Source organism: Bubalus bubalis, chromosome 9, assembly GCF_019923935.1.
Source record: "Bubalus bubalis isolate 160015118507 breed Murrah chromosome 9, NDDB_SH_1, whole genome shotgun sequence".
NCBI lineage: Eukaryota > Metazoa > Chordata > Mammalia > Artiodactyla > Bovidae > Bubalus > Bubalus bubalis.
In genome coordinates this window covers 85,090,794-85,116,948 of record NC_059165.1, presented here as the reverse complement: position 1 = coordinate 85,116,948, position 26,155 = coordinate 85,090,794, and the positions used below count along the sequence as shown (strand labels likewise).

At 40.5% G+C, this 26,155-nt stretch overlaps 1 protein-coding gene and 1 long non-coding RNA gene across 10 annotated transcripts in view; one reads left to right on the top strand and one right to left on the bottom strand.

The window, feature by feature from the left end:
- The window catches only part of LOC112586947, a 506,468-nt gene that overhangs the window by 132,078 nt on the left and 348,235 nt on the right, over window positions 1-26,155 (top strand). The window contains exon 4 of one of the 6 annotated variants that reach the window (XR_006641422.1): window positions 13,916-14,077. The exons of the other annotated variants lie outside the window; for them this stretch is intronic. This is a non-coding gene — a long non-coding RNA (uncharacterized LOC112586947). The remainder of the gene's footprint in view (window positions 1-13,915; window positions 14,078-26,155) is intronic. 6 annotated transcript variants of the gene reach the window in all.
- Window positions 1-26,155, bottom strand: part of CCDC192 (coiled-coil domain containing 192) — a 220,464-nt gene that overhangs the window by 47,183 nt on the left and 147,126 nt on the right. For all 4 annotated transcript variants that reach the window (XM_045166619.1, XM_045166620.1, XM_045166618.1 and 1 more), the window contains one exon: window positions 17,568-17,700. In XM_045166619.1, coding sequence (XP_045022554.1) covers window positions 17,568-17,700 — 133 coding nt within the window. The remainder of the gene's footprint in view (window positions 1-17,567; window positions 17,701-26,155) is intronic.

Genomic DNA, 26,155 nt, shown 5'->3' with positions numbered 1-26,155 from the left:
TATAGTGCTGATCGTTACACAACATTGTCAATGTGTTAAATGCCACTGAACTGTATGCCTATAAATGGTTAGCATGATAAATAGCCCATTATGTATATTATACTACAACAATTTTCTTTTTTTTTTTTTGGCCGCCCTATGCAATGTGCAGGATCTTAGTTCCCCAACCAGGAATCGAATCCCTGCCCCCTGCATTGGGAGTGCTGAGTCTTAACCTCTGGACTACCAAGGAAGTCCCTACAAGAGCTATTGTAAATTAAATCCATTTTCTCCAGTTCTATTTTCGTGGGCCACACTACCAATTCCTCTCACCTGGACTATTGAGATATTACTTTTGATCTAGTCCCTGTGTATCTTTACACACTCACCCCCTGCCACTTTCCTCTTCATTTGCTTACTCCACTTCAGGGATATTAGATTTGTTACTATTATGAAAATACATCAAACTGTTTCCCTAAAACATCCCTATACGTGCTATTTTCTTTTGGAGTGTGCTCATCCTCTTCCTTTCTATATGTTTGACTGCTACTCATAGTTCACATTTCAGTTGAAATATCATCTCCTTCTTAGAAGGATTTTGCTGATCTACCTTGTCAGAATTTTCTCTACTCCAAAATTTATTTTATGTCATACAATTCCATTTAAATTCTTTGCTGCACTTATCCTAATTTGTAACTTTTTATTTATTTAGCTTGAGTAACAGGGAAGATGGTGGTGCGCTGCCTAAGATGGGAGAATATAGGGGAAGGCCATCTTTGCAGCACGGTTAGGTTGAAAGAGAAAATATAAAGTTAACCTGCAAACAAATGAATCTGGAGTTAAAGGGAGAGACTTGGAGATACACATTTAGAAATTACTATACTACAGGTGATATTGAAGGCCATGAGAGTAAATGAGATAATCTAGGGGAAAACTAAGATTCATAGGAAGAAGGGCCTCTGGAGCAGGTTTAGAAGGTCTTCAAAGGTTCCATAGAGTAGAATTCAACAAATTAGAGGAGTAACCAATATGGAAGAAGAAAAACCAGGACTCTGTGATTTGACATAAGCCAAGAGTGGGAGGGAGGTGAGGAAGTGAAGACACTGCAGTTGTTTCCTTTGGAATGAGAGTGGGAAAATGGCACCAAGTGATGAGGAATCAAAGGAAGCTCTTGCAGAGATGTGAGATACCAACATGTTCCTATGCAGATCGGAACGAGTCGGTAAAGAGGAGTGTATGATGCAAGTGTGAGATGGGTAGATAAGTGATGTTCCTAGAGAGGTGAGAACCACGGGGTCTGGAGCACTAGGAGGACAGCACCTGGAATGAGAGGAGCGACACTTTCTCCACTGCTGACAGAGGCAACCAGAAGAACACGGGTGACAACAGGAAGCACGAATTTAGATTTGGTTGGTAGTGGAAAGGTTAGCATCTCCATTTGATGACCTGTGTATACTCAGGGAGTTACAGGTGAGGTCATCAGCTGGGTGTGAGTGTGGAGGAGGGAAGAAAGTTTGAGAAGAGACAGGAAGGGACGGAGCACTTGTCTTGGAGAGGGAGAAAGCTACCTACTGAGAAAAGATCATAGCTGTTCTGCGGGGAAAAGTTAAATGCTCATCTGTGGTCTGTAGTCATACAAAGTGAAACCACGATCAGGCAGGCTTTGTTATTTTGTCAGCAGATGTGAAGAACAGAGATAGAGGACTTCTACCAGATACTTTGTCAGGTGATGAAGAGAGCGAAGATGAATAGATAAAAAGAGGTTTAAGAAATAAATCTAGGAAGATATCCTGAGGCCAGTTCATGGAGGACTCTGAATGTTGGGTTAAGAAATATGACCTTTATTTTACAGACAATGAGAAGGCATTGAACTATTTCTCACTATGAAAGTGACATTATCTAAATTATGCTACTACTGCTAAGTCGCTTCAGTCGTGTCCGACTCTGTGCGACCCCATAGACGGCAGCCCACCAGGCTCCCCCGTCTCTGGGATTCTCCAGGCAAGAACACTGGAGTGGGTTGCCATTTCCTTCTCCAATGCATGAAAGTGAAAAGTGAAAGTGAAGTCGCTCAGTCATGTCTGACTCTCAGCGACCCCATGGACTGCAGCCTACCAGGCTCCTCCATCCATGGGATTTTCCAGGCGAAGTACTGGAGTGAGGTGCCATTGCCTTCTCCGATCTAAATTATACTCCTGTATAACTAACCTTCCTTTAATGTAAAGCACTGAGATGGTTAACAACAGCAACAAAAAACAACCCAGTATGACCACTTGTGAAGGATCAGGATTAGATAATCAAGATCTAAATGAAAGTAAGCAACAGTTGACTTGAACCAGACCACTGAAGGTTAAATTCTTAAGAGATCTTGGTGTCTTTGGCAACCAAACTAACTGGATGGGAATATAATATCAGGCTACAGGGGAGGGAATCCTACAAGCTGAATTGGGATGAGGCAGGATATTACTTAAAGTACTTGGCAACAGCTATACATCAGGGACATATGGATCAAGCACAGAATGAGTGAGAACCCAAGAGTCACCTTGCATATTGGAACCAAATAAATAATCATAAAGCTTTTGGTCATTGATAGGGCCAGAGGAGGTTAGGAAGTGTTCAGAAAGTAGTATGCATGATGGGCGGTGTTAGAGTACCTCAAGGCATAGACTGGCCAATACAAGGATGCTGGGTGGTAGCCTAAAGAGCTAAGTAGGACTGGGAGGCCAGCCTCCCAGTGTAGTGTAGATCAGAAAGGACTTTGGAACTAATGTTCAGTTCAGTTTTATAGGATGGGCCATTTTAATAATGTTTGAATATGAACCCTGAGTGCTAGATTTTATGCCATCTAAATATATGTGTTTACCATCAGTGTGTGTAAAAAAGGTAAAAAGTCATAAAATAACATAGTTGGAGGTAAATCAATATCAGCTTGTTAAAATATAGAGGAATCAGAATATTTTTAAAAAGAACAATTCTTTTTATTCAAAACTATTTTTTGTATTTATGGCATGAGGGATCTTAGTTCCACAAACATGGATTGAATCCATGCTCCCTGCAGTGGAAGTGTGGAGTCTTAACCACTGGACCACCAGGGAAGTCCCCTGGTAATACTTGAAATCAGTCCTTGGATGTGATAATCTGCTTCTACCAGGGAGCCAGGAGCTGTGCTTAGTGGTCCTACAGATATTACTGGCAATCTGAAAGTACAATCTGTTTCCTGGTAAATCTGCCAGTCAGGTTGGTTTTAAATTTTTAATTTTATAAGCAAACTTTTTCCAATGCCTAGCAGTTCATAACCATATTAAGCAACAGAGAACTAGGACAGAATTCCATTAAGTTTTATTCCGTGTCCATCCACCCAACATTTTATGACCATCAAGTATCAGACACTGTGTAGGCTATAGATACAAAGAAAAAACAAAATGCATTTCTGTTTCTTTTCAGGGAGTCCCTGGGCCTATCCATAAAGAAAGATAAAGAGAAATTTATATAATAGATATTATGATATGGTATGCACAGAGTTTATGGGTGCGTAATTCATGGAAAGGCTAGTGAGTGGGTAGGGAGATGGTAGTGGTGATGGAAGTGGTCCCAAAACACTTTCTGAAGAAGGATCAAAAGACAAGAAGGGGACAGGGTCAGGAGAGGGGTAAAGGGTTAAAGTATCTTAAAAAGAGGAAATAACTAGTGCAAAGCCTTCATGAAATGAGCAGAGCGGCACTTTGGGGGAAATTTCTAATAGTTGCACATGGCTATAACATTTCAGTTAGGTTTGGACCTCATTTGTTTCATGGGGACTTTTTCTCTCTAGTATAATCTTTATATATTATGTTTGTAACCCTCCCTTGATTTGAAATTCAATCAGTACTTTGTTTTTACTCTTGCTTAATGTTTATAAGCAATGTGTTTAATATAATGGATGCATGTAATAAATTCAGAAATAATACATAAAATTTCACTAAAATAGAAATATGTGTGTGAAATCAGTCATTTAAAAAAGGATAAGAATATTAATTTATTGCCTTAAATTAAGCAAGAAGAAAGTTGATGTAAGTGATACAATAAAAGACTAGTAAGTCTTTCATTTTTCTTTGGGAGTGTTTTTAAAGCAGGACCAGCTTCCCTGGTGGCTCAGAGGTTAAAGCCTCTGCCTCCAATGTGGGAGACCCGGGTTCGATCCCTGGGTCGGGAAGATCCCCGGAGAAGGAAATGGTAACCCACTCCAGTATTCTTCCCTAGAGAATCCCATGGACGGAGAAGCCTGGTAGACTACAGTCCATGGGTCACAAAGAGTCGGACACAACTGAGTGACTTCACTATAAAGACTTTTTATGTAATATTAATTAAAATTATCATCAGCATATGCTGATGATGAAGGAAAAAAGAAAACTTCAAGCAGTTTCCATTTCCTTAGAAATTTCCTTAGAAATGCCTTAGAAATTTCCTTAAGAATTTATTCTGAAGTGAATTTTTAGCTTCTTGATGCTGCTTTATTGACAAAGAAATGAAGGTACTTAATTTTGTTTGCCAATATTCCCATATATACATCTTTGTTTAGAACCAGTTTCTCTTAAATAAATTACTTCCCTTAGGCTTTAGATCAGAAGCAACCTCAAAAGGTCAGCTTTTCTCAAATTTAATTACTGACTCTTGGAACTTACACGGAAAAGTTATGGTTGTAAAAAAGAAAAGATCAGTCACTTGCATCTGAGAATGTTTATAGAATTTAGGTGGATCATGCAAGGTCTGCCTCTAATATTTTCTCTTCTGATGATACAATTTTTAAAGATAAGCACTGATTCTTACTTTCAGAGTAGTCAGCTCTATATTTCCCTCATGGTCTCCCAACATTTCTTTTGGATTTGTGGTATTAATTATATTCCACTAACCTTCATTTCTAAGATTCTAAGACTTATCTGCTAAGATCCACAAATAACATTAGGTAAATATGCCATTTCCACTCTCTCATGCAATACTATTTGAACTATAAGTATTCTGAAACTACATTTAGGATTCTGTAGTATGGTCCTCGGAGAAGGCAATGGCACCCCGCTCCAGTACTCTTCCTGGAAAATCCCATGGGCTGAGGAGCCTGGTAGGCTACAGTCCATGGGGTCGCTAAGAGTCGGACACGACTGAGCGACTTCCCTTTCTCTTTTCACCTTCATGCATTGGAGAAGGAAATGGCAACCCACTCCAGTGTTCTTGCCTGGAGAATCCCAGGGATGGGGGAGCCTGGTGGGCTGCCGTCTACGGGGTCACACAGAGTCGGACACGACTGAAGCGACTTAGTAGCAGCAGCAGCAGCAGTATGGTCCTGGTTTCAAACATTTTGGGATATGAATGTAAATTTTATTTTAATAAATGTTTTGATTTTTAGTTCTGATAATACAATTGCTATAAATATAAGACATTAAAACTTTGAAATGAGACACATTCTGCTTTTAAAACTCCAGGTAATCTTTTAAAAAGGTTATATATGAATTAATTAGCATTATATATAACTACAAATAAAAATGAGTAGTGTCTGGTTGTGGCATACATTACAAAAAGTAAAAGCATATTGAAATTAACTATCTTTTGTCAGAAATTTAGTTAGCTACATAGCATAACATGAGAGGCCTTAGCACTCATCTTGGGTTAGAAAAACCTACTCACCCTAAAGAGCTATCAAAAGTGTTACTCTGGCTTGAAAGGGACTATGTTAAATAGCTGAAGTCAGAATCCTGTCATGCACAGTTCAGTGTGATAAAAATTTTGCTATCCAATAACCTAATAAATATTAAAAATAAATAAGATCATGGCATCTGGCTCCATCACTTCATGGCAAGTAGAGGGGGAAAAAGAGGAAGCAGTGACAGAGTCCCTCTTCTTGGGCTCTAAAATCACTGCAGATGGTGATGGCAGCCATTAAATCAGAAGACGACTGCTTCTTGGCAGGGAAGCTAGGACAAACCTAGACAGTGTGTTGAAAAGCAGAGATGTCTCTCTGCCGACAAAGGTTCATATAATCAAGGCTAAGGTCTTCCCAGTGGTCACATACTATGGTGAGAGCTGGACCATAAAGAAGGCAGAGTGCCAAAGAATTGATGCCTTCAAACTGTGTTGCTGGAGAAGATTCCTAAAAGTCCCTTAGGTTGGAAGGAGATCAAACCAGTCAATCTTAAGGGAAATCAACCCTGAAGACTGATGCTGAAGCTGAAGCTCCAGTATTTTGGTCATCTGGTGTGAATAGACAACTCATTGGAAAAGTCCCCGATGCTGGGAAAGATTGAGAGAAGAAGGAAAAGAGGACATCAGAGGATGAGATGGCTGGATAGCCTCACCGATGCAATGGACATGAACTTTGGCAAACTTTGAGAGATGGCAAGGGACAGGGAGGCCTGGACGCTGCAGTCCAGGGGGTCTCAAAGAGTTGGACATGACTGGGTGACTGAACAACAGCCTTATAAATTTAGGATCTTTTAAGATCATACTAGGTTTCTATAGAATGAAATAAATTTTATCCTATTGACCCAAGTCTTGTAATGTTTGTTCTGCCTTTGAGGACTCCTAAGAATTCTTGTTTTCATCCATGCATGAAACATACATGTATCTCTCCACCATCTCTCCTGCGTCCTTTTATTTCTTTGACCTCAGAGATTCGCCTCAGAGTTATAATTGATCACTTCCTGAAGATACAAATTCTGTTTGTGGCTGAGAGCATTTCTCTTTTCTGTTTGACAAGTTCTATTCAGAATTCCCTGAAACAGGAAGAGGGCTCCCTCTTTATTCACTAGAAATTGCTCAGAAGAAAAAGGGACCTTTGTAAAATGTTGAGGCTGTCATCCTTGTGGGGCAGATGTTCTAACAGTGTGCCCAGGTTGAAATGACAGCTTGTCACGGCAGGACTTCAGGTCTTACTGGAAAATCACAGTGACATTCTCTGATCATTTCTGGGATTAAGGAAAGCATCTGCAGAAGAGCAGTGATGTTTTCAGATCTTGTAGGCACTGATAGTATGCCAGCATGATGAACACTCTTCTCCTGGATCCAATCCATATTAAACAAATCAGGAATAATGTTGTTCCTCTTTCTTTACCTCTTTGTTTTCTCTTAGTTCTATGTTCTTTGTCCAGTATCAAATTGTGGCTTAATTTGATTGGAAAAAATTAAAGGTGTAATAGGGTAATAATCTGTTCCAAGGTAGTATATCTTTAATAACAAATATTCTTCCAGACTACTACATTGCATGTAGGTATCTAATGTATGCATAAGAGCATAAACCTAACACAGTCGCACTGACTAGAAAGAATCCCGTGTCTTCAAACAGAAGTTTCCCACCTGTCTTGTATAGTCTGGTCCTGTGCATCTTTTCTAAATTTGATCTGATGAGGTCAAGCTCCCCTCACACCCCTCATTCCTCCAAATTTATACATATGACTGATGTAGCTGGCCTGTAGCTTCACCCTTCTATCAGGAAACATTGAGTCAATAAATAAAATAGCGTTGTGGTTTCTGGGGAATACACGAAAGAACATTTTTCACTTTTTCTACTTTGGCACCAAGAGTTTTTTGTAGCAGGAACAGCTGCACCAGTATCTATAGCTGACTGACAATTGTTTGCAACCTCAAGCTCTCCAATTCATCCTGCGTTGACAAATCTCCATCTGCTTTGTTTGACAAAGGAGTGCTCAAAATTTCTCTGTACAGTTCTAATTTCTTGGAAGGACGTATCTTCCTTCTCCGTTCTGGTCTGGGTTTTCTTTCTTTCTTTTTTTTTTTTAAGCAGTATTTCCAAAACAGCACATTCTCTTCTGGTGATCATAACAGTTTCCAAGGTTAACTAGGAAACCTTTGAAATTGATCAAGCTCTAATTCCCATGTGCCTTGTCTGACATTTAGCTGGTGCTTGCCCTTTCATCCAAACTCTCTGGATACAGGGGCCAGGAGACTTAAAAATAATAATAATAATAAAGCTATTCCTAAGGGATGGACAGAAGGAAGGGAGCACCATTTCCTGATAATAGTATAATTCCAAAATTAGTCTCAGAAACAAAGGAGGGAGGGGGCCTTGACATCATTGAATTCCCACAGCTGGTATAGCTAGCAAATACTGGCTGGCACCCAAAAATTTCAGAATGGATCTTCTTACCCTTTGTTAATTACAAAATAAATAGATTTCCAGACTTTTTGCAAGGAAGGGCTTGAATATGCAGTTTGAAAATGATAGGGAGAGAAAGAAGAGAAATTTTGTACTTTCCTCACAAGATAAAACTGATCTTCAGTTCATGGCTATCTTCGCCAAGTTTATGAACTTCACCTAAAATAGATTAAAGGGGACAGTGAGAGGTTTGTTGTTTTGTTTTGGTTTTCTGTCCAGAAACTTTTTGCATCTTCTCTCTGGTAATATCCTCTAGCCCTTGACCTTTGGCACATGACCCAGATATGGCCTCTGGTAAAATCCTGTTGCCTTAGGCGCAGCAGGTGATGCATGGATAAGAATGTGGTACAGCTATAGTCAATCACATGTCTTCCTTGAGATTTCTGTATCGAATCTGTGAGAAATAAGCTGTATTCCCTTTGTCATCAGTTAGTTGCTTAGTCGTGTCCGACTCTGCAACCCCAAGGACTGTCACCCGCCAGGCTCCTCTGTCCTTGGGATTTCCCAGGCAAGAATACTGGAGTGGGTTGCCATTCTCTCCTCCAGGGGATCTTCCTGACCCAGGGATTGAACTCAGGTCTCCTGTGTTGGCAAGTGAGTTCTTTACCACTGAGTGAGGAAGACTTCTGTTCCCTTTAGTTCAGTACAAATTAAGGTTCTTTGGTTGCAACTATAAGCCTAAGAAGACTGCTTTAAGCAAAAAAGAAGTTTATAGGAAGGATATGAGAAAGCTCTCAAATATTGAAGGAATGCTTAACAACCCAACCTTGTGAAGTTTGTCAAATATCAGAAGTTCAGAGACAATTTCTTCAGGGGGCAGGGCCAGACCTACAGGATGAATAAACTCTAGCTTTTTTCTGCCCTTCTTCATTCAACTCAGTTCAAGATTCACGTTCCTGAAAAAAAAAGCAAGTGTCATTGGCTCAGTTTGCCACAGGCCTTTCCCTGGGTCAAGTAGGAAAGGGACAGTGTGACTGACAGTCCCAACAGACCACAGAGAACAGGAGAGGCATAGTTCCCCAAAGGAAAACCATGCTCCTGTTACTAAAAGAAAGGGATGTTGTTCTGAGCAGGCAGAAACTGATGATCACTAAAGATTGACAAGTCAAGACAGCCAGAGGATCTTTCCTGATCTGTGCCTGCAAGAGGTCAGATGGGGTCAAAGAAGAGTCCAGAAACTCTGTGCTCAGCCTCACTGCCAGCCTTCAGTTCAGTTCAGTTCAGTCACTCAGTCGTGTCCGACTCTTTGCGACCCCATGAATTGCAGCACTCCAGGCCTCCCTGTCCATCACCATCTCCCAGAGTTCACTCAAACTCACGTCCATCAAGTCGGTGATGCCATCCAGACATCTCATCCTCTGTCGTCCCCTTTTCCTCCTGCTCCCAATCCCTCCCAGCATCAGAGTCTTTTCCAGTGAGTCAACTCTTCGCATCAGGTGGCCAAAGTACTGGAGTTTCAGCTTTAGCATCATTCCTTCCAAAGAAATCCCAGGGCTGATCTCCTTTAGAATGGACTGGTTGGATCTCCTTGCAGTCCAAGGGACTCTCAAGAGTCTTCTCCAACACCACAGTTCAAAAGCATCAATTCTTCTGCACTCAGCCTTCTTCACAGACCAGCTCTCGAATCCATACATGACCACTGGAAAAACCATAGCCTTGACTAGATGGACCTTTGTTGGCAAAGTAATGTCTCTGCTTTTCAATATACTATCTAGGTTGGTCTAACTTTTCTTGCAAGGATTAAGTGTCTTTTAATTTCATGGCTGCAGTCGCCATCTGCAGTGATTTTGGAGCCCAAAAAAATAGTCTGACACTGTTTCTCCATGTATTTCCCATGAAGTGATGGGACCAGATACCATGATCTTCGTTTTCTGAATGTTGAGCTTTAAGCCAACTTTTGACTCTCCTCTTTCACTTTCATCAAGAGGCTTTTTAGTTCCTCTTCACTTTCTGCCATAAGGGTGGTGTCATCTGCATATCTGAGGTTATTGATATTTCTCCCAGCAATCTTGATTCCAGCTTGTGCTTCTTCCAGCCCAGCTGCCAGCCTTAGCAGCTCGTAAATTTCTTTTTTTGCTTAAACTACTTTCATTTTGGTTTCTGTCACTTGCAACCAACAAAGTCCTGAGTGATGTCTAGTTTTCACATGAGTTATTTTTAGGCCTACAGGTCTCTACAGTGTCCTTTTCGAAGCACGATATTGGATGCTTGGGGCTGGTGCACTGGGACGACCCAGAGGGATGGAATGGGGAGGGAAGAGGGAGGAGGGTTCAGGATGGGGAACACATGTATACCTGTGGCGGATTCATTTTTATATTTGCAAAACTAATACAATTATGTAAAGTTTAAAAATAAAATAAAATTAAAAAATAAAAAAAAAGAACTATTCCCTAAAAAAAAAAAAAAAAATTAGAACCACTCCAGATTTGTACATATAGAATAAGAAAGATCTTTAGGGATCTTTGTGCAATAAGATCTCTAAGCTTTTCAGGGACTCCTAGAAAGTTGTTTATCCTTGAGGGAACTTCTGAAATCAATGAGAAGGCTTTCGCTTTGGGGTTCTATTCCAGGAAGTGGCTCCATTTCAGGAAGAACTCAGTGGACAAAGGAAGAGGCAGCCTGACGGGTAATCTCTAAATGAGACAAGGGATTATAAAGATAAATATAAGCTATTACCATGAGGTAAATACAAAAAATCCTGAGGGACTTGTTACACTTAGAAAGCACACCTTGAAGTTATTATTTGTATTCTCTCATGGTCCCTACTGTTAATTTCTGGTGGTTATTGGTCTAGGTGTAAAATACCCTACCATGGAATAGCTTCTTTAAGGATTCGGTAGGAGTGCTTAAAAGAAAGCTTCTTTCTGCAAATGTAGGGATAATTATGTGGGTGGGGAAATCTCCACCTTTTGCTTCCCTGAGTTCTTGTCCCTTTCCAGCAAGGCAGTAACACCCTTGGCAACAGTAGGGAAGTGCAGGCTGCCTTTTTGTGTTTGACCAAATATCAAACCAAGCTTCATGCAGTCTGATGCCATGGGTGGTGAGCAGAGCTTATAACAAAGTCCCAATGGTTCAAACTGTGAGAACCCAGAGTCCTTGTTACTGTCTTAGGAAATTCTAGGTAGACTGGTAAATAAAAATCTGTGTTCAGTGGTGGAAGAAGTATGTGCAGAACTGTTGGTTAAGTAATTGATTCCTAGTCTGAGGAGCACCAGCCTTTCAGAGAGCTGAGAGACAGTAGAAGAGGAGAAGGACTGCATTGTTTAAAAAACTAGACACAAATGGACAACTATTCAAGACGAATCTTATTCCAATAAATAGTAACATGACTGGCTCTCTAAAAGCTTGGAATTCTACCAAGGCAAGATTTTATTTAGGCCCAAAGCATTCTCATTAAAACATACTTACACTCGACAGGGTGTTACATCTTTGCAAGGATTGTTTTAATCACTATGTTTTTTTCTAACTGAGATAAAATTGTCATAACATGAGGTTCACCATGCTAACCATTTTCGAGTGAATTCCGTGGTCCTCCTATATTGACAGTGTTATGCAAGCATTGTCACTACCTTATTCCAGAACATTTTTATCACCCTCAAATCCCATTTTTCTTAACATCTAGTTGCAATAGGAGTTTTTCTCCCAAGAAGGTTTGGGGAAGGAGTAATAAAAAGGAGAGGGGGTTTGGGTTGTGTGCCTGGGGATGGACATTATGATAAAAGATACTCTTTAGAATGCTGGTTAGAGTTGGCTCTGGGGTTTTGTCAAAGAGATGTATCTCCTGGCTTTCATGATGGTATACGACAGCAAGTCCTATTCTTAAAATTAATGAGATAGTGTTTAAAAGTAATTTTCAGTTCAGTTCAGTTCAGTTCAGTCGCTCAGTTGTGTCTGACTCTTTGCGACCCCATGAATTGCAGCACGCCAGGCCTCCCTGTCCATCACCAACTCCCGGAGTTCACTGAGACTCACGTCCATCGAGTCGGTGATGCCATACAGCCATCTCATCCTTTGTCGTCCCCTTCTCCTCCTGCCCCCAATCCCTCCCAGCATCAGAGTCTTCTCCAATGAGTCAACTCTTCGCATGAGGTGGCCAAAGTACTGGAGTTTCAGCTTTAGCATCATTCCTTCCGAAGAAATCCCAAGGCTGATCTCCTTCAGAATGGACTGGTTGGATCTCCTTGCAGTCCAAGGGACTCTCAAGAGTCTTCTCCAACACCACAGTTCAAAAGCGTCAATTCTTCGGCACTCAACCTTCTTCACAGTCCAACTCTCACATCCATGCATGACCACAGGAAAAACCATAGCCTTGACTAGCTGCTGCTGCTAAGTCACTTCAGTCGTGTCCGACTCTGTGCAACCCCAGAGACGGCAGCCCACCAGGCTTCCCCTGTCCCTGGGATTCTCCAGGCAAGAACAATGGAGTGGGTTGCCATTTCCTTCTCCAATGCATGAAAATGGAAAGGGAAAGTGAAGTCGCTCAGTCATGTCTGACCCTCAGCGACCCCATGGACTGCAGCCCACAAGGCTCCTCCGTCCATGGGATTTTCCAGGCAAGAGTACTGGAGTGAGGTGCCATTGCCTTCTCCGCTGGACCTTTATTGGCAAAGTAATGTCTCTGCTTTTGAATATGCTATCTAGGTTGGTCATAACTTTCCTTCCAAGGAGTAAGTGTCTTTTAATTTCATGGCTGCAGTCGCCATCTACAGTGATTTTGGAGCCCAAAAAAAAAGTCTGGCACTGTTTCCACTGTTTCCCCATGTATTTCCCATGAAGTGATGGGGCCGGATGCCATGATCTTTGTTTTCTGAATGTTGAGCTTTAAGCCAATTTTTTCACTCTCCACTTTCAGTTTCATCAAGAGGCTTTTACTTCCTCTTCACTTTCTGCCATAAGGTAATTTTATGTCACTGAAAAGTCAATCCTGTGACTAGCCTGCCTCAAAAGTGTCTGGCTCTGTTCAGACCCTGAGTCCTCGATAAGCTTGCCCTGGGATGTACCTGTACTACCTGGGAGTGTCATCATCTTCTTGTTTGACTTGTTCTTTTTTTGTTAATTAATTTTCATTGCAGTATAGTTGTCTTACAATGTTGTATTAGTTTCTACAGTACAGCAAAGTGAATCAGCCATATGTATACATGTACCCCCTCTCTTTTTGCATTTATTTCCCACTAGGACACCACAGAGCACTGAGTAGAGTTCCCTGAGCTGTACAGCAGGTTCTTAGTTTTATACATAGTGTATATATGTCAATCCAAATATCCCAACTCATCCTACCACCCTCACACTTCCCGCTTGGGGTCCGTACATTTGTTCTCCACGTTTGTCTCTTCTATTTTGCAAATAAGATCATCTATACCAATTTTCTACATTCCACACATATGCATTAATATATGATGTTTGGTTTGGGAGAGTGTCTTCTTAATGAGAGTAAAACCAAGAAATGACTTAACGTTGGCACAGCTTTGAGTGGGACATTAGGAACTTGCCTGTGGGATAGAGACATACATTATTTGATATACCAGCTGTGCATATTAAGAGAAAATAATTAAAAGGGAAAAAAATCCAGAGGAGTGCATTCCCTTTAGTGTGCTAGCTTGAAATCTACTAACCAGGTCCTGAATGTTCTGGTCAAGGATTCAAGCTTTCATCATAGCAGGTAACTTGATGCTAATGTGCCAGGACTCAACTCACTCACGTCCTTTACAAAGTAATTTTCTGCTCCAAAACCAAAGGAAGCAGATTGATTTGAAATATAGCCTTAGATTTCTGCATACTAATGTTTACCAACAGATTGACTCAAGCTTTGAATGGGTACAATAGGCATTTCACTGAATTCTGTGAGTAAATTCAACTGTAAGCACTTCAGGTGCCAGCTGTGGGAAAGAGGCAAGGAATCAGCCCTGGACTGTGATTATTTGCACAAAGTGAAAATCAACAAACAACGTTCAGACGGTAAGTAAGTTTCCTGCTGCGCCAGTTTTATAATAAAGGTGTTTTTCTTTTCAGTTGAACTTTCCATTGACTTAAATCATTTATTTCCTTGGAGGTTATTTAAGTATGAAACCAGTGAAATCATTTTTATGTGTTTATGTGTTTAAAAAAAAAAAGTTTGGTAGCTCGCTGCTCCATCAATTTGAACATGCTTAAAAGTATCCCTAGTATTCTAGGGTATTCCTCTGATCAGAAGAGTTGAATGGCAACCTTTTATATAGTCTTACTTAGAAAATGAACCAAACTGAAAAATTATGCACACTTGCATAGAAAGAGATTCTAATTTATTTGAACCCATCTCATTAATCTGCTCATTATAACTGTAGGCTCTGGCTTGTAACTATAGAAGAGAAGTAGCTTTGTGTTAATGCAGATAACATGTAATTTAGAATCAGGGACTAAAGTCCTGATTTGAGTCTCTTTTTCCCCTCTTGCAATTTCACTTGTTACCATAAAACTAAACTTCAGAGTTGGCAACTACGATGTCACATGATGGAGGCTGCAAGGAGTCTCCTTTCCCAAAGTGGTTCACTCTATTATGGAGTCTGAAGTTTTACCATTGGACATTAATTTCTTGGATCATGAAGGTCTTTTGTTTATCAAGAAGAACCCACTGAAAAAGTGCAAATACTCATGGATGGGTGATTTTTTAAGCATTTTATGATATTTTAGCTTGATCACTAGCTAAGAGTAGGTTGGACATGTTTCTTTCCTGCAACAGGCTAGCCCATCCTGTAAGACAGTGACCCAGTGTCTTCTCCCAGTCCAGCCCTGTACTTCTGGGATCCACCAGTCACAACATCCTCCTATCCCACCCTTAGTTCCTTCTGCCCCTTCATCTAATGGTTGGTGCATAACCAAGCTTGTCCAACCATACTTCCCACCTCCAGCTACAAAGATAGACTCACGGGCTCGAATAAGCACCCAACCCAAGCCAAGACAAGGTACCTTCTCATACTTTTCCTAACTAAAGCTGGTAGGAAAACACATTTTTTTTCTTCTTCTTCTTCTCTGGAGAAGAAATAAGTAGGGCAGCCCTTGGTTGCTTGTGGCTATGTTTTCAGTGTCTCCTGACATCCCTCTTGAGGAAATGAAAGTCTCACTGCAGAGAGAAGCAGAGAGACACAGAGTTCCCTGATGGGATTTGAGTCCCTGAATCTATGAGACTCGAAGGCTGAGCATGCCCTTTCTTAGTTTGTCTGTGTTTGTGCCAGTAAATCACCCTTTCTTATAATCACCCAATCATAAACTGTTATGGTTGAGGGTATCTGTCATTTGCAAACAGAGGTCTGAAAACCAAAAACAAACATTTTATTAAAGGACACAAGACTAAGCAGGGAAGGAGTGGTGTTCTGGTCAAGGAATGTGTGTGGGAGGTGGGTCAACCCTAATTGTTTGTGGTTAAATGGGAGCCATTGTGTGTTAAAGTTACCTACATCTTTTTAGACTTTACTTTCAAATCAATTGAGAGGTAGGGCAAGGTGACCAAAGTCTCTGAGAATAAGAGCTCATGTTACTCTGGGGCCACAAGAGCCTTGATAATAATTTCCTGGGCTATTGAACACAGGGTTAGGCTGTTTGGAACCCGTAGGAGAGTAAGATTGTACAAATATATGGTTTAAGAGCTTCAGGCTGTATGTCTATCTACTGACCCAGTTTTTCCAACAAATAAGAAAAGCAATACATAGGTTTTATAGGGAGTCAGTACTTTCATCCATAATTAACCTTGGAATACTTGACTTTATTTAAATTTATATCTGTTCATAATACTTTAGGTTTTTTTTTTTCCTGCACAGGTAATTTTCCTCTGCTTTAGACAGGAATACAGACACAAAAGTGGACAAAGAAGCAAAGGTGGAATTTAATATTTTCTAACATCCCCCACAGTTGTTATCAGTCCTGGTAACCCAGTAGTATCTTAATTTTGACCTATCAAAGTATCAAAGGGACAAAATCATCCTTAGATAGCAAAGGACATTATTTTTGTCAAAATGAGAGTAACAAGAATCAGATAACTTGCAATAAAATCTTTTTTTCCACTGGATTCAAAGTTCAGTTGAGAAATTGAGAATTTCTCTCAGATGAGCAGGAAAATTTTCTCCAGCATCCTATGCAATCATTGTCAGCTTCCTATCATGCCACTGATTTGAAATCTGGCTATGATGCCTTAGAATAAAGACTTTTAAATGGATAATATTCTCTAATGGGTTTTACTCATTTAGGTTTCATGGTGGTAAAAGCAAATTAAGCTATATTGTTCTGTGGAAAGAGAAAACCATGTGTTTCAAGGTGATGGTGTCACATGCCATTTCCATCTAGGGAAAGTGCTATTCAAAACTGAAAATTCAAACCAAACTCATATTAAACACTTTCCCATACTGTCAGGATGCTGGGAGTGTCTCACTTTCTACAGCCACCACATCACCTACTTCCTCCTCCTCCACTATTTCCACGTTCCTCCTCTTTTTCCATAATTATTTATGAGTAATAGAGGAAGTGAGAGTAAGAACAATTGCATGTTCCTGGCTTTGCAAGAGTGCCGCACATCAAAGGAAGACATTTGTCGCAGGGAACCATAGTTTTGCAGGAGATCCACCAGGCAGAGTGATGCTCTTGGTGCAGAGAAATTGCCTCACTGCACCAAAGCTGCATAAGCACCCTGGGGTGACTGCCCAGGCGTGGCCACACACATCTAACCTGGGGCCAGGTAGCTTGCGCTTATTCTTGTGGAATCTGTAAATGTACTAATACCTGCTTCAGAGGTTATTCTGAGAATTAAATACACATGAGATGCTTAACAAAATGCCTGGTGTGTCGTATCAAATGTTAATTCATATTATTGTTGATGATGACAATCTGAGGATCCCTGCCCCCTCCAAGTGTGTTTATCATCTCTGAGAGAAGACTTTAAAACATCCATACCAGAGTGGCTATTAACTTTTTCGGAACCACCCAGATTTCACCCTCAGCCCATCTTCCCTGCTTATTTCTGGCTGGTTAACCTATTGTTAAAACATTTCTTTTTCTTCCCATGCCCTTCTTGGTCTATCAGCCTGTCTATACTTTCAGACAAGCCCTTCTCCTTGCCCCACTTCAGAGACCCACCCCTGGGAGCCTCCGGTCTTCCTCCCTGGGCCCTGTATTTTCCTCACTGCCACCCAGCAAGACACTGATCAGATGTCTCACTCTATTCTTCAGCCCCCAGAGACTTTCCTTGAAGGAACTGCTTATTCATTCCCTGCTTTTCTCACAGCGGAAGCACACCCCGCCTGGAGCTCGCAGTTTGTGTATGTCTCTAATCAAGCAGAATGGAGATCAGGCCCGGCCGGCATGCAGCTGGCCCAGTGCGCTGCCTGGCACTGTGGCCTTGCTCTCTGCTTTGTTGCCAGGGAAGCTATATGCATCACCCAGGCCCAGGGCCGGTGTGTAACTGTCACGTGGTAATACTGACCTCTAGGGGCTAGCTTTCCTTCACATAGAGTCTTGATCTTCTCATTGAGTTCCAGGACTGTGATGGCAGCCTCTTGCTTAGCTGTTGCCAAATCAGTCTGTAGCTTTTTCAGTTTCCTTTTGTGCTTTAGTTTCTTTAAAAAAAAAAAAAGTTTCCATCACTAGAGACAGATGCATCAAAGGAAGAAAAAGAACTAATGATGTCTGAACAAACGTAGCCTTTAAAGGCCAGCTAAAAGAAAGAGCTCCGTGTTCACCTAGACCAAGTCCTGTTTGAGGTCCATGCTCTCCTGTCAGAGCACTGAAACCACCAACAGTAAAAGTCTGCTCTCTGCATCATAGTATCTTTCACCCTACTGAAGGGTTTTTATCTGGATCTGAACCTTGGGTATTGGCTGCTTATATAGAAAGGCAGTTAGAAAAGAGCTCTAGTTGGCAGTCTGCATTTTACCATTGAAATGCCAACACCAAAAAGCATCTGTTTTTTTTTTTTCCTCGTCTATACGTAGCCTCACAGGAAATAGTCATAGCCTTGATTCTCTTGTCATTTTCACCTTAGAGTTTGCATCCAAATAAACTCTAAAGCATTTCCATGAAATATTGATGTTTATAGATATTTACTATGGTATCTATATAGAGAAAGTGGTCAGGGGTAAGAATATTTTTCAAGAAATTGAAATAGCAAGGACAGGAATTCCTTACTATAAAATAATCTGATTTGTGACATTGAAACCTTTGAAGAAACTACATTAAGAAGTTGTTATATAACCAAAGGATTCCCGTTGAGACTGTATGACTAGGAAACTCCACTTAGGGCTCTCAAAATGGACTGATTTGTCAAAATTGCATTTCTCTGCGACTACAGAGAATCTGTTGTGAAAAGTGCTGTGTTGGCATTTTTGTGGTGCTGCCTTTCCAGTGAAAAGCTCACCTTGCCAAGTCTTTGTAGGCTGGTGGTAATTAGGAAGCCCAGAAAATAAACGGCTAACATTTCTTATCGGACATAAATCTTGAGATAGTGAGAGTAATGGTTTTTGCTCATCAGGGAAGACAGTGTTCCCGGATCTTTAAAAAGAGTAGACTCAAGCAGCAGGAGATCACTCTTTGTTTTGAGAGTAAAGCCAATAAAATCAGTTTATCAAAGACAGGATTAGAGAGTCATAGACCTTAAGATTAGGACTTCCTGAAAGCTTAATGAATGGCATATGAACTGATAAAAGAAAATGCATCATTCAAAGGAGAATGGTGGTCTTGGAACTTCATTGAAGAGCCCTAGAAGAGCGGACGTGGGCAAAGTTCGCTCAGCCTGTCCAGGGGAGAGGTGCCCTGAGCCACAGCCATTCTACTGGAGGGGTAGTTAGCATTCATGTGCTCATTTCATAATGCACCAATTATGAAGCATCCTTTTGGTGTAGGACACAGTGCTGGCCAGCTGTTAAAAGTGCTGATAAGATCTCTGCTCCATGTCACTAAGACCTTGCTTTCTTTCTGTGACTCTGTTCACCCAAATCCTTCATAATTTGCGTATTATGCAGCTTAGTTCAGGGAGAAATCAAGCTGATGAAGCAATGTAGATGCCTAAGTATTTGATAGCTGTGTTTCTCACAGTAAATTCAGTTGCCTTGTTACTCTACACCTCCCTCCCTTGTAAGTTGGTTTGCATCAGCTTGTTCAGAGAACCTCAACTCTCCCAAGTCTGTGGTGCTCACACCTATGGAGGGACCTTTCCTGATGCTGCTTCAAGACCAGTTCCATGCTCAGATTTTTCACATTTCCTTTTACCATTTAGAACTTTGGGGGATGGCAAGTGGGAGGAATGGTGTAGAAAGGAAGTTTTCTTTTCTGTAAGAAAAGAAAGTGGAGAGAATGAGGGAAAGAATGGTAGGAGGAATTCAGAAAAGAGTGCTAATGAAAGTATCAAAAAAGAACTGAATAATATACATGCTCAAGTGTCAGGAATTCAGTGTACTGATGAGCACTGTTTACAGTGCTCTTAAATGTGTAAGAAAGTAAGAGGGGTTGATGGATGGATCAAGAAACTGATAGATAAGTGATAAATTGAAGATAACACAGTGTCAATTGTAGTGTCTAGCTATGAAGAATATGGGTGGTTACTATAAAATTACATCAACTGTTCTGTATGCTTGGAATTTTACATAATAAAACTTGGGGAGGAGAAATAACTAAGGATTCAGTTTCCTTACATTGTCCCTCCCTTAATTCTTAATAGATGGTATTCAAATTCTGAAATTATGTCACAACTATTCATAGGCAGATAAGTATCCTTCCAGAAACTTTTCTCAAAGTGGGCATTGACACTAAATAAACAAAGCAAAAATAAATGCAAGTTAGTGAGAACTGATGGCTGCTCACTAGGAGCTGGTATGGTGTCACCAAAAAAAGCCTTGGCAAGCTACATTTCCATTCTGATGGGATGGCCTGATGGAGAGCGTGCAGGAACTCAGTGAAAAGAGACAGTTCTCCTCAAAATCACTTAAAATTTTCAGTTTTCCAGTTAGAAAGACAACTCTTTAAAAAAAAAAATTCATTTCCAGACCACCTTTTTGTTGTTCTCTTATGATGATTATATATTTTCTGTCTCTTATTATTGTTATAATGTCTATATATTTGCCTTATGATCTGAGAAAGAAACTGAGGATATTTAGTTTGGAGAAGACCGTATATCAGGGAATTATGATGGTTGACTTCAGTTATCTAAGGGGCTATTCAAGATGAGAGGAAGTTGAGTCAAACAGTATTGTTCCAGAGATAGTGTATGGAACAATGGATAGAAAACATGAGCAGGCAGATTTTGGCACAGCATGAGAAAACACCCTCCAACAGTTAGAGCTTATATCCATAGCAAGATAGGATATGTTCTAGCAAAGGCCTCCTGCTCTGGGCACAATCAAGCAGAATCAGGATGAAGATCTTCAGGCAGGCCCATGGTAACCTCTGGGGCCTGGGTCAAGAGGTAATTGGAGGTCTGACTCAGCCCCAGCTCCATCTGCCCCTAGCTGCCACAAGTCCTCCTGGGGCACAGCACTTGGATGAATGGACACCTCAGCCTGCGTAAGTCTCTAAGGTGAATACAGCTGTCAGGGACACTTAAGAGATAATTCTGGTATTTGTGAGATGTTGGTTAAGAAGGCCAAGAAGGCTGGTGGGTCCCCCAGAATTCAAGAATTATGTGACTCAAAACATGTAACATTATTATTTAGCTGTAAAAGAAAGGGAAGAGGGAATTTCAATGAAAAGTTGAATAAAGGACCCAGATTGGTTGCTTAAGATTTCTAGTGGAATCTTTTGGTTATTCAGATAAATTTTAAAATGGTTTAACGTTGTTGTCTTTTTTTCTTTTATCCAGACAGAACTACTGTATGCTATTAATTCATAGCTTCAACTAAGCCCTTTGGGCATTTCTGAAAATTCAGTTTGCCAACATGTTTTTTATTAGTCATAGACATCAAATGATTTCAGTAACAATAATATTTTCCTTTGCTTTTTTGGCATTCTCCAGCCAGGCAACCCAAGTGTTGTACTTGAATCTACTGCACTCTGTTATGGTCTCCCTAGTAACTAGGAGCTCCCCTCAGTGATTACTGAAAGGAGAGGAAGGCTTTATAGCTTAGAGGTAAATTCCTATTACCTTGCTCTTTTCCTACTTCTCCTACAGGGTGGACAGAGGGAGGAAATCATGTATTTGTGCAGTGTTTTGAAAAGGAAATATTTATCCATATCACACTGCTGAATAGCTTACATTATACCAAGTCAATGGGATTTAGGAATAATCAGGGAACTATTTATAGAAGAGTTACAACACAGAGTTGCCAGCACGGTTTAAAATTTCTTAGTCTTTCCACACACTTCGAATCATGGCCTCAAATTCTAAAGCTGGACCTTGTCAATTCTTGGCCATGAGAAATTAGGCCAGACATGGCATCGCCAGACCTTAGATGCCATTTCACAGAGTTGGTGGGGATTAAATGACATAACACATAGATGACAGTACCCAATGCTATGCTTGTAATGAAGTGGAATGTCTGTCTGGTTTTTATCATTATTCCTTGAAACATACCAAGGATAGTCTAAACTGGCCACTAGAACGCTAAGGATCTTCTCTAAAGATGACTCTGTCACACTTTACAAAAAATATACTTCAGTGAAAGCAAGACTTGTGTCTTTTCTTTCTTCTCTTCCGTTTTCTTCCTCTAAATTAAGTTTTCTGCATGATTGCATTGATCTCTTCCTCACCTTGTATGGGTAGACAAAACTTAATGCCCTGAAACAGACATGCAAATAGCTTTGATCCAATCTCCTGCCAGAGCTGGCCTGATGCCTAGGCATAGTAGGTGGCTGCCTTCCTGGAAAGATATGAGGGTACTCTAAAGCCTGACCTGTTGCTTCCCATGGAATCTCTGTCTTGGGCCTGCCAGAGCATAGCTTCTTCCCACTTTGAAATCTACCCCATCCAACCCACCTTTATTCACTCAGAGAGCAGATGTAACAGATGGGCTTTATCTTCAGGTGGCCACTAATAAAATGCTTGCTACCAAGAACATATAAGAGAATGATCTGAATGCAGAAGGTATAGGTAGGTTTCTCTTTTCATTTCTCTTCTAATAACCCATCATTAATCACCTATTAAAAGTGATAGTAGCATTTGGATATAACTCAGTTTAAAAATCAATTTCACATCTCTTATTTTGTTTTGTATTTATACTTCCTCAGGTGAGTATTTTAAAAGTTCAAGAGTGATAAATATGTGCCATGTATGTTTCTTCCTACTCTATGGCAAGCCTTTGACTTAGGGATTGTTTCACACTGGGTTGCATATATGGCTTCTTAATCCTTAACCTGCAGTTCCAACAGCACTGCTCATTGATGAAACCTAATTGTCATCTGTATTAGTGTCTCTGTTGTGTAGGTGGGAAAGCTGAGGTCTCAGAGAGCTTGAGTAGAGCTCATCATGCCCTCTTAGTAAGGAAGTAGCTAAATTGACTAGAACCAAGGTCTTTTGATTCCAGATGCTGATTTTCCTTTTCAATGCTAATATAAAGCTTCACTAATCAGGAGCACCATTAATTTGTTAGGTTTGTAAAGGTGACCTTAGATAGTCACAGTGAGTAGAAGAAGAAAGGCAGTATAACAGACTTGGTAATAAAAGAGTAGCACTGAAGTGTGATGGCAAGGCCTTTACAGCATGGGTTGCCATGGTATCTTTTGAGAATCTTGTGAAATAAAGGAAAGATTTGATGAACTCTGCTGCTGCTGCTAAGTCCCTTCAGTGGTGTCCGACTCTGTGCGACCCCATGGACTGCAGCCTACCAGGCTTCTCCGTCCATGGGATTCTCCAGGCAAGAACACTGGAGTGGGTTGCCATTTCCTTCTCCAATGCATGAAAGTGGAAAGTGAAAGTGAAGTTGCTCAGTCGTGTCTGACTCTCAGCAACCCCATGGACTGCAGCCTACCAGGCTCCTCCATCCATGGGATTTTCCGGGCAACAGTACTGGAGTGGGGTGCCATTGCCTTCTCCTTGATGAACCCTACTAAGGACTGTCTGTGCCAGATGTTGTTCTTAGCCCTCCTAGTGATTCTCATCAGTGTATCCTGAATTGACCCTGAAGATTGTGATCATTATGTTCTGTTGATTTATCTGAAGTGACAAAGGGTGAATCAGATGACTCTTTCTTACAAAATACTTTTAATGAAAGATACATCACAAATGCAAAGTGTGATTTAGCCTTATTTCATTTGCAGGGGAACTAGCTTATGTACAAACCCTTAGGTATCATTACAACCTTGACCAAGAGCCAGGCCCCACGTGACCACCTTTATAAAAAGTCAAGCGAGTCAGACGTCAGAAATCATAGCTGACACTTTTCAGTTCTTTGCAGTATCCCTCCTTTCTAAGTAGCTTATTTTATGTTACAACATGCTTAGGAATACATTTTAATTTTGTTTCCCATACCCAGAGGGTTTGGAATTTCTAATAAAAAGAAAACAAAACCCCAGTAATTAGACAAAAATCTTGACTCACTCTGGGGAAGAGTTTACCTACAGTTTTAGCCAAGTTTCATTTCTTTCCCTCTAAAAAAATTATTAGAGACAGAGATGGAATTTGCCAGTAGATGTCCTAGTTTCTAGAAATGCTGGAATAAGTGTTTATGTAAGAGAAGGTAAAGATAAATACCAAATAGAGAAAAACTTTATCTTGGCATAAATTCCAATGATAAGGTAGAAATTTTTGACAATAAAATTATCCAAAAGTTGGGATTTGTTTCCCTAAAAGATGGTAAGCTATCCTTCCTGTGGTTTAAGGGTTATTGTTGAGAATGTGCCATAGAAAAGCTAACACTTACTGAGCACCTATATAATATGACACCATGATCAAGTGGGATTTATTCCAGAGATGCAAGGGTGGTTCCAAATTTGCAAGTCAATCAGTGTAATACACCACATTAACAAAAGGAAGGATAAAAATCACAAGATCATCTCAATAGACACAGAAAAGTATTTGGCAAAATATAACATTCATTCATGATAAAAGCTTTCCTCCAAGTGGGTACAGATGGAACATATCTCAACATAATAAAGGCCATTTATGACAAACTCACAGATGACATCATACTCAATGGTGAAAAGCTGAAAGCCTTTCCTCTAAAATCAAGAACAAGACAAGGATGCCCATTCTAACCACTTAGAATTTCTTAAAGCAAGAAGTGTCTAACTTCTGATCATGAAGATTTGAGCCATTGGCTCACCCTCAGTACAATTAAGGAAATCAGGTATAATCACTGAAACTTAGATGACAGATTTGGGTGCAATAGTTGAAAACAAATGACCCATTTCTAGCATTTTAGAATTACATATGTAGAAGCAGAGTCAAAGGACATAATTTGCCCAAAGTCACAGCTAATTAAAATAGAAAAAATCAAGACTCCAGGCCAGGTTTTCGCACTTTCCATCTCACTGGTTTTTCCTACTCTGTCATGAATTTTTTTTTTTTTGGCTGTAAGAGCTGAAGGGCCAGGGAATTGGGTGCATGATTGGAACCTGGAACAGTAACCAAGATCCCCAAGTCCTAAGGTCCTCTGTCAAAAATAGCAGTCATTGTATAGGCAAAGTGAAAGTGAAGTCGCTCAGTTGTGTCCGACTCTTTGCAACCCCATGGACTGTAGCCTACCAGGCTCCTCTGTCCATGGGATTTTTCCAGGCAATAGTACTGGAGTGGATTGCCATTTCCTTCTCCAGGGGATCTTCCTGACCCAGGGATCGAACACAGGTCTCCTGCATTGTAGATGGACGCTTTACCGTCTGAGCCACCAAGGAAGTCCATTATATAGGCAACCTTCCCTTAAAAGCCTCTTTATACAGAAACACGAAGTACTGGAATCATGCCATTTTACATGATATATGAGGGTCATTGTATATGATATGAGAGTTACATTTGATAGGAAGAATTTTTAGGTGTTGAGATCCTGCTAACTTCAAAGAAATAAGCTAGACCAATCAACTTGCTTTCATATAGCATCAGGCTATCTGTACTCAGTCAAACAAATCCATTTCTGAAATTAACGAGTACTGCTTGTACATTCTTTCTTTATGTGAGTCTAACCCTGCCTCGACAGTCTTACCAGTAAACATTAATCAGGCTGACAACTGAGATTTTTGAGGAAGAACCTACGGTGCAATAAATAAGTTTTCATTAGCTGAGCACAGCACAGAACAAAATTGAGTGTTCAGTAGATATCATGAAAAGAAAAAGTAGCCAGCGCTTGCTCAAACCAAATCTACTTTTGGGCCTTACCATCCGAAATCACACCCTGAGAACAGTGGGAAAAGTGCATCGTCACACCTAACAGAGCCTGCTAGGAAGCTGTTTTTCAGTCCAGCCCTCTCTGGTGACAGAGAAAGCCCAAGGGGCCAAAGTTGTATGTGAAGCAATTTCAGCTTGTCAGCCCCACCTCTACAAGTGTTGGTAACATTGGCAAAGAGGCGTAATGGAAGAGCACAGAAGCCAGAGGACAGAAAATACAGGTGGTGAAAAAGAATTCCTGTATCTGCCTTATGACAGTGCTGCTAATCTCCGACATGATTATAAAAATAATGAAGAGCTTTTTCTCTGCAGTGACTTTGTAATTGCGCAGATACTTGTTTTGTTTTCTTGTGCTCAGCACTCCTTTTGAATTGACTAAGGCTGCCTTCTGGGAAAAAATTGGTAGCTATTGGCCATCTGTGACTTATCTTGAATCATAATGCAAAGGCCTGTGTTTGTGGACTAGAAAATTAAGATCCTGAAGCACCAAATTGCTTATATCATCTTGAAGGGTTTTTCTGTGTGGTAAAGAACCTAATTAAGTTGACCTTCCCAAGAAACATCTGTTTCTTTCAGAAACCCCACTCTTCTCTAAGAGTGGTGAAGTTACAGGGCATATAGGGTCCGTGAGGACAACTTAACACATCATAAGGAAATCTAAGTAGAGAAAATGAAATTATCATGAGGAGAAATGATTCTCATATAACATGAAATAACTTTGTACAATGTTTAAGAGAAATTAGAGAACACACCACAGTAGGAAGTTCTGT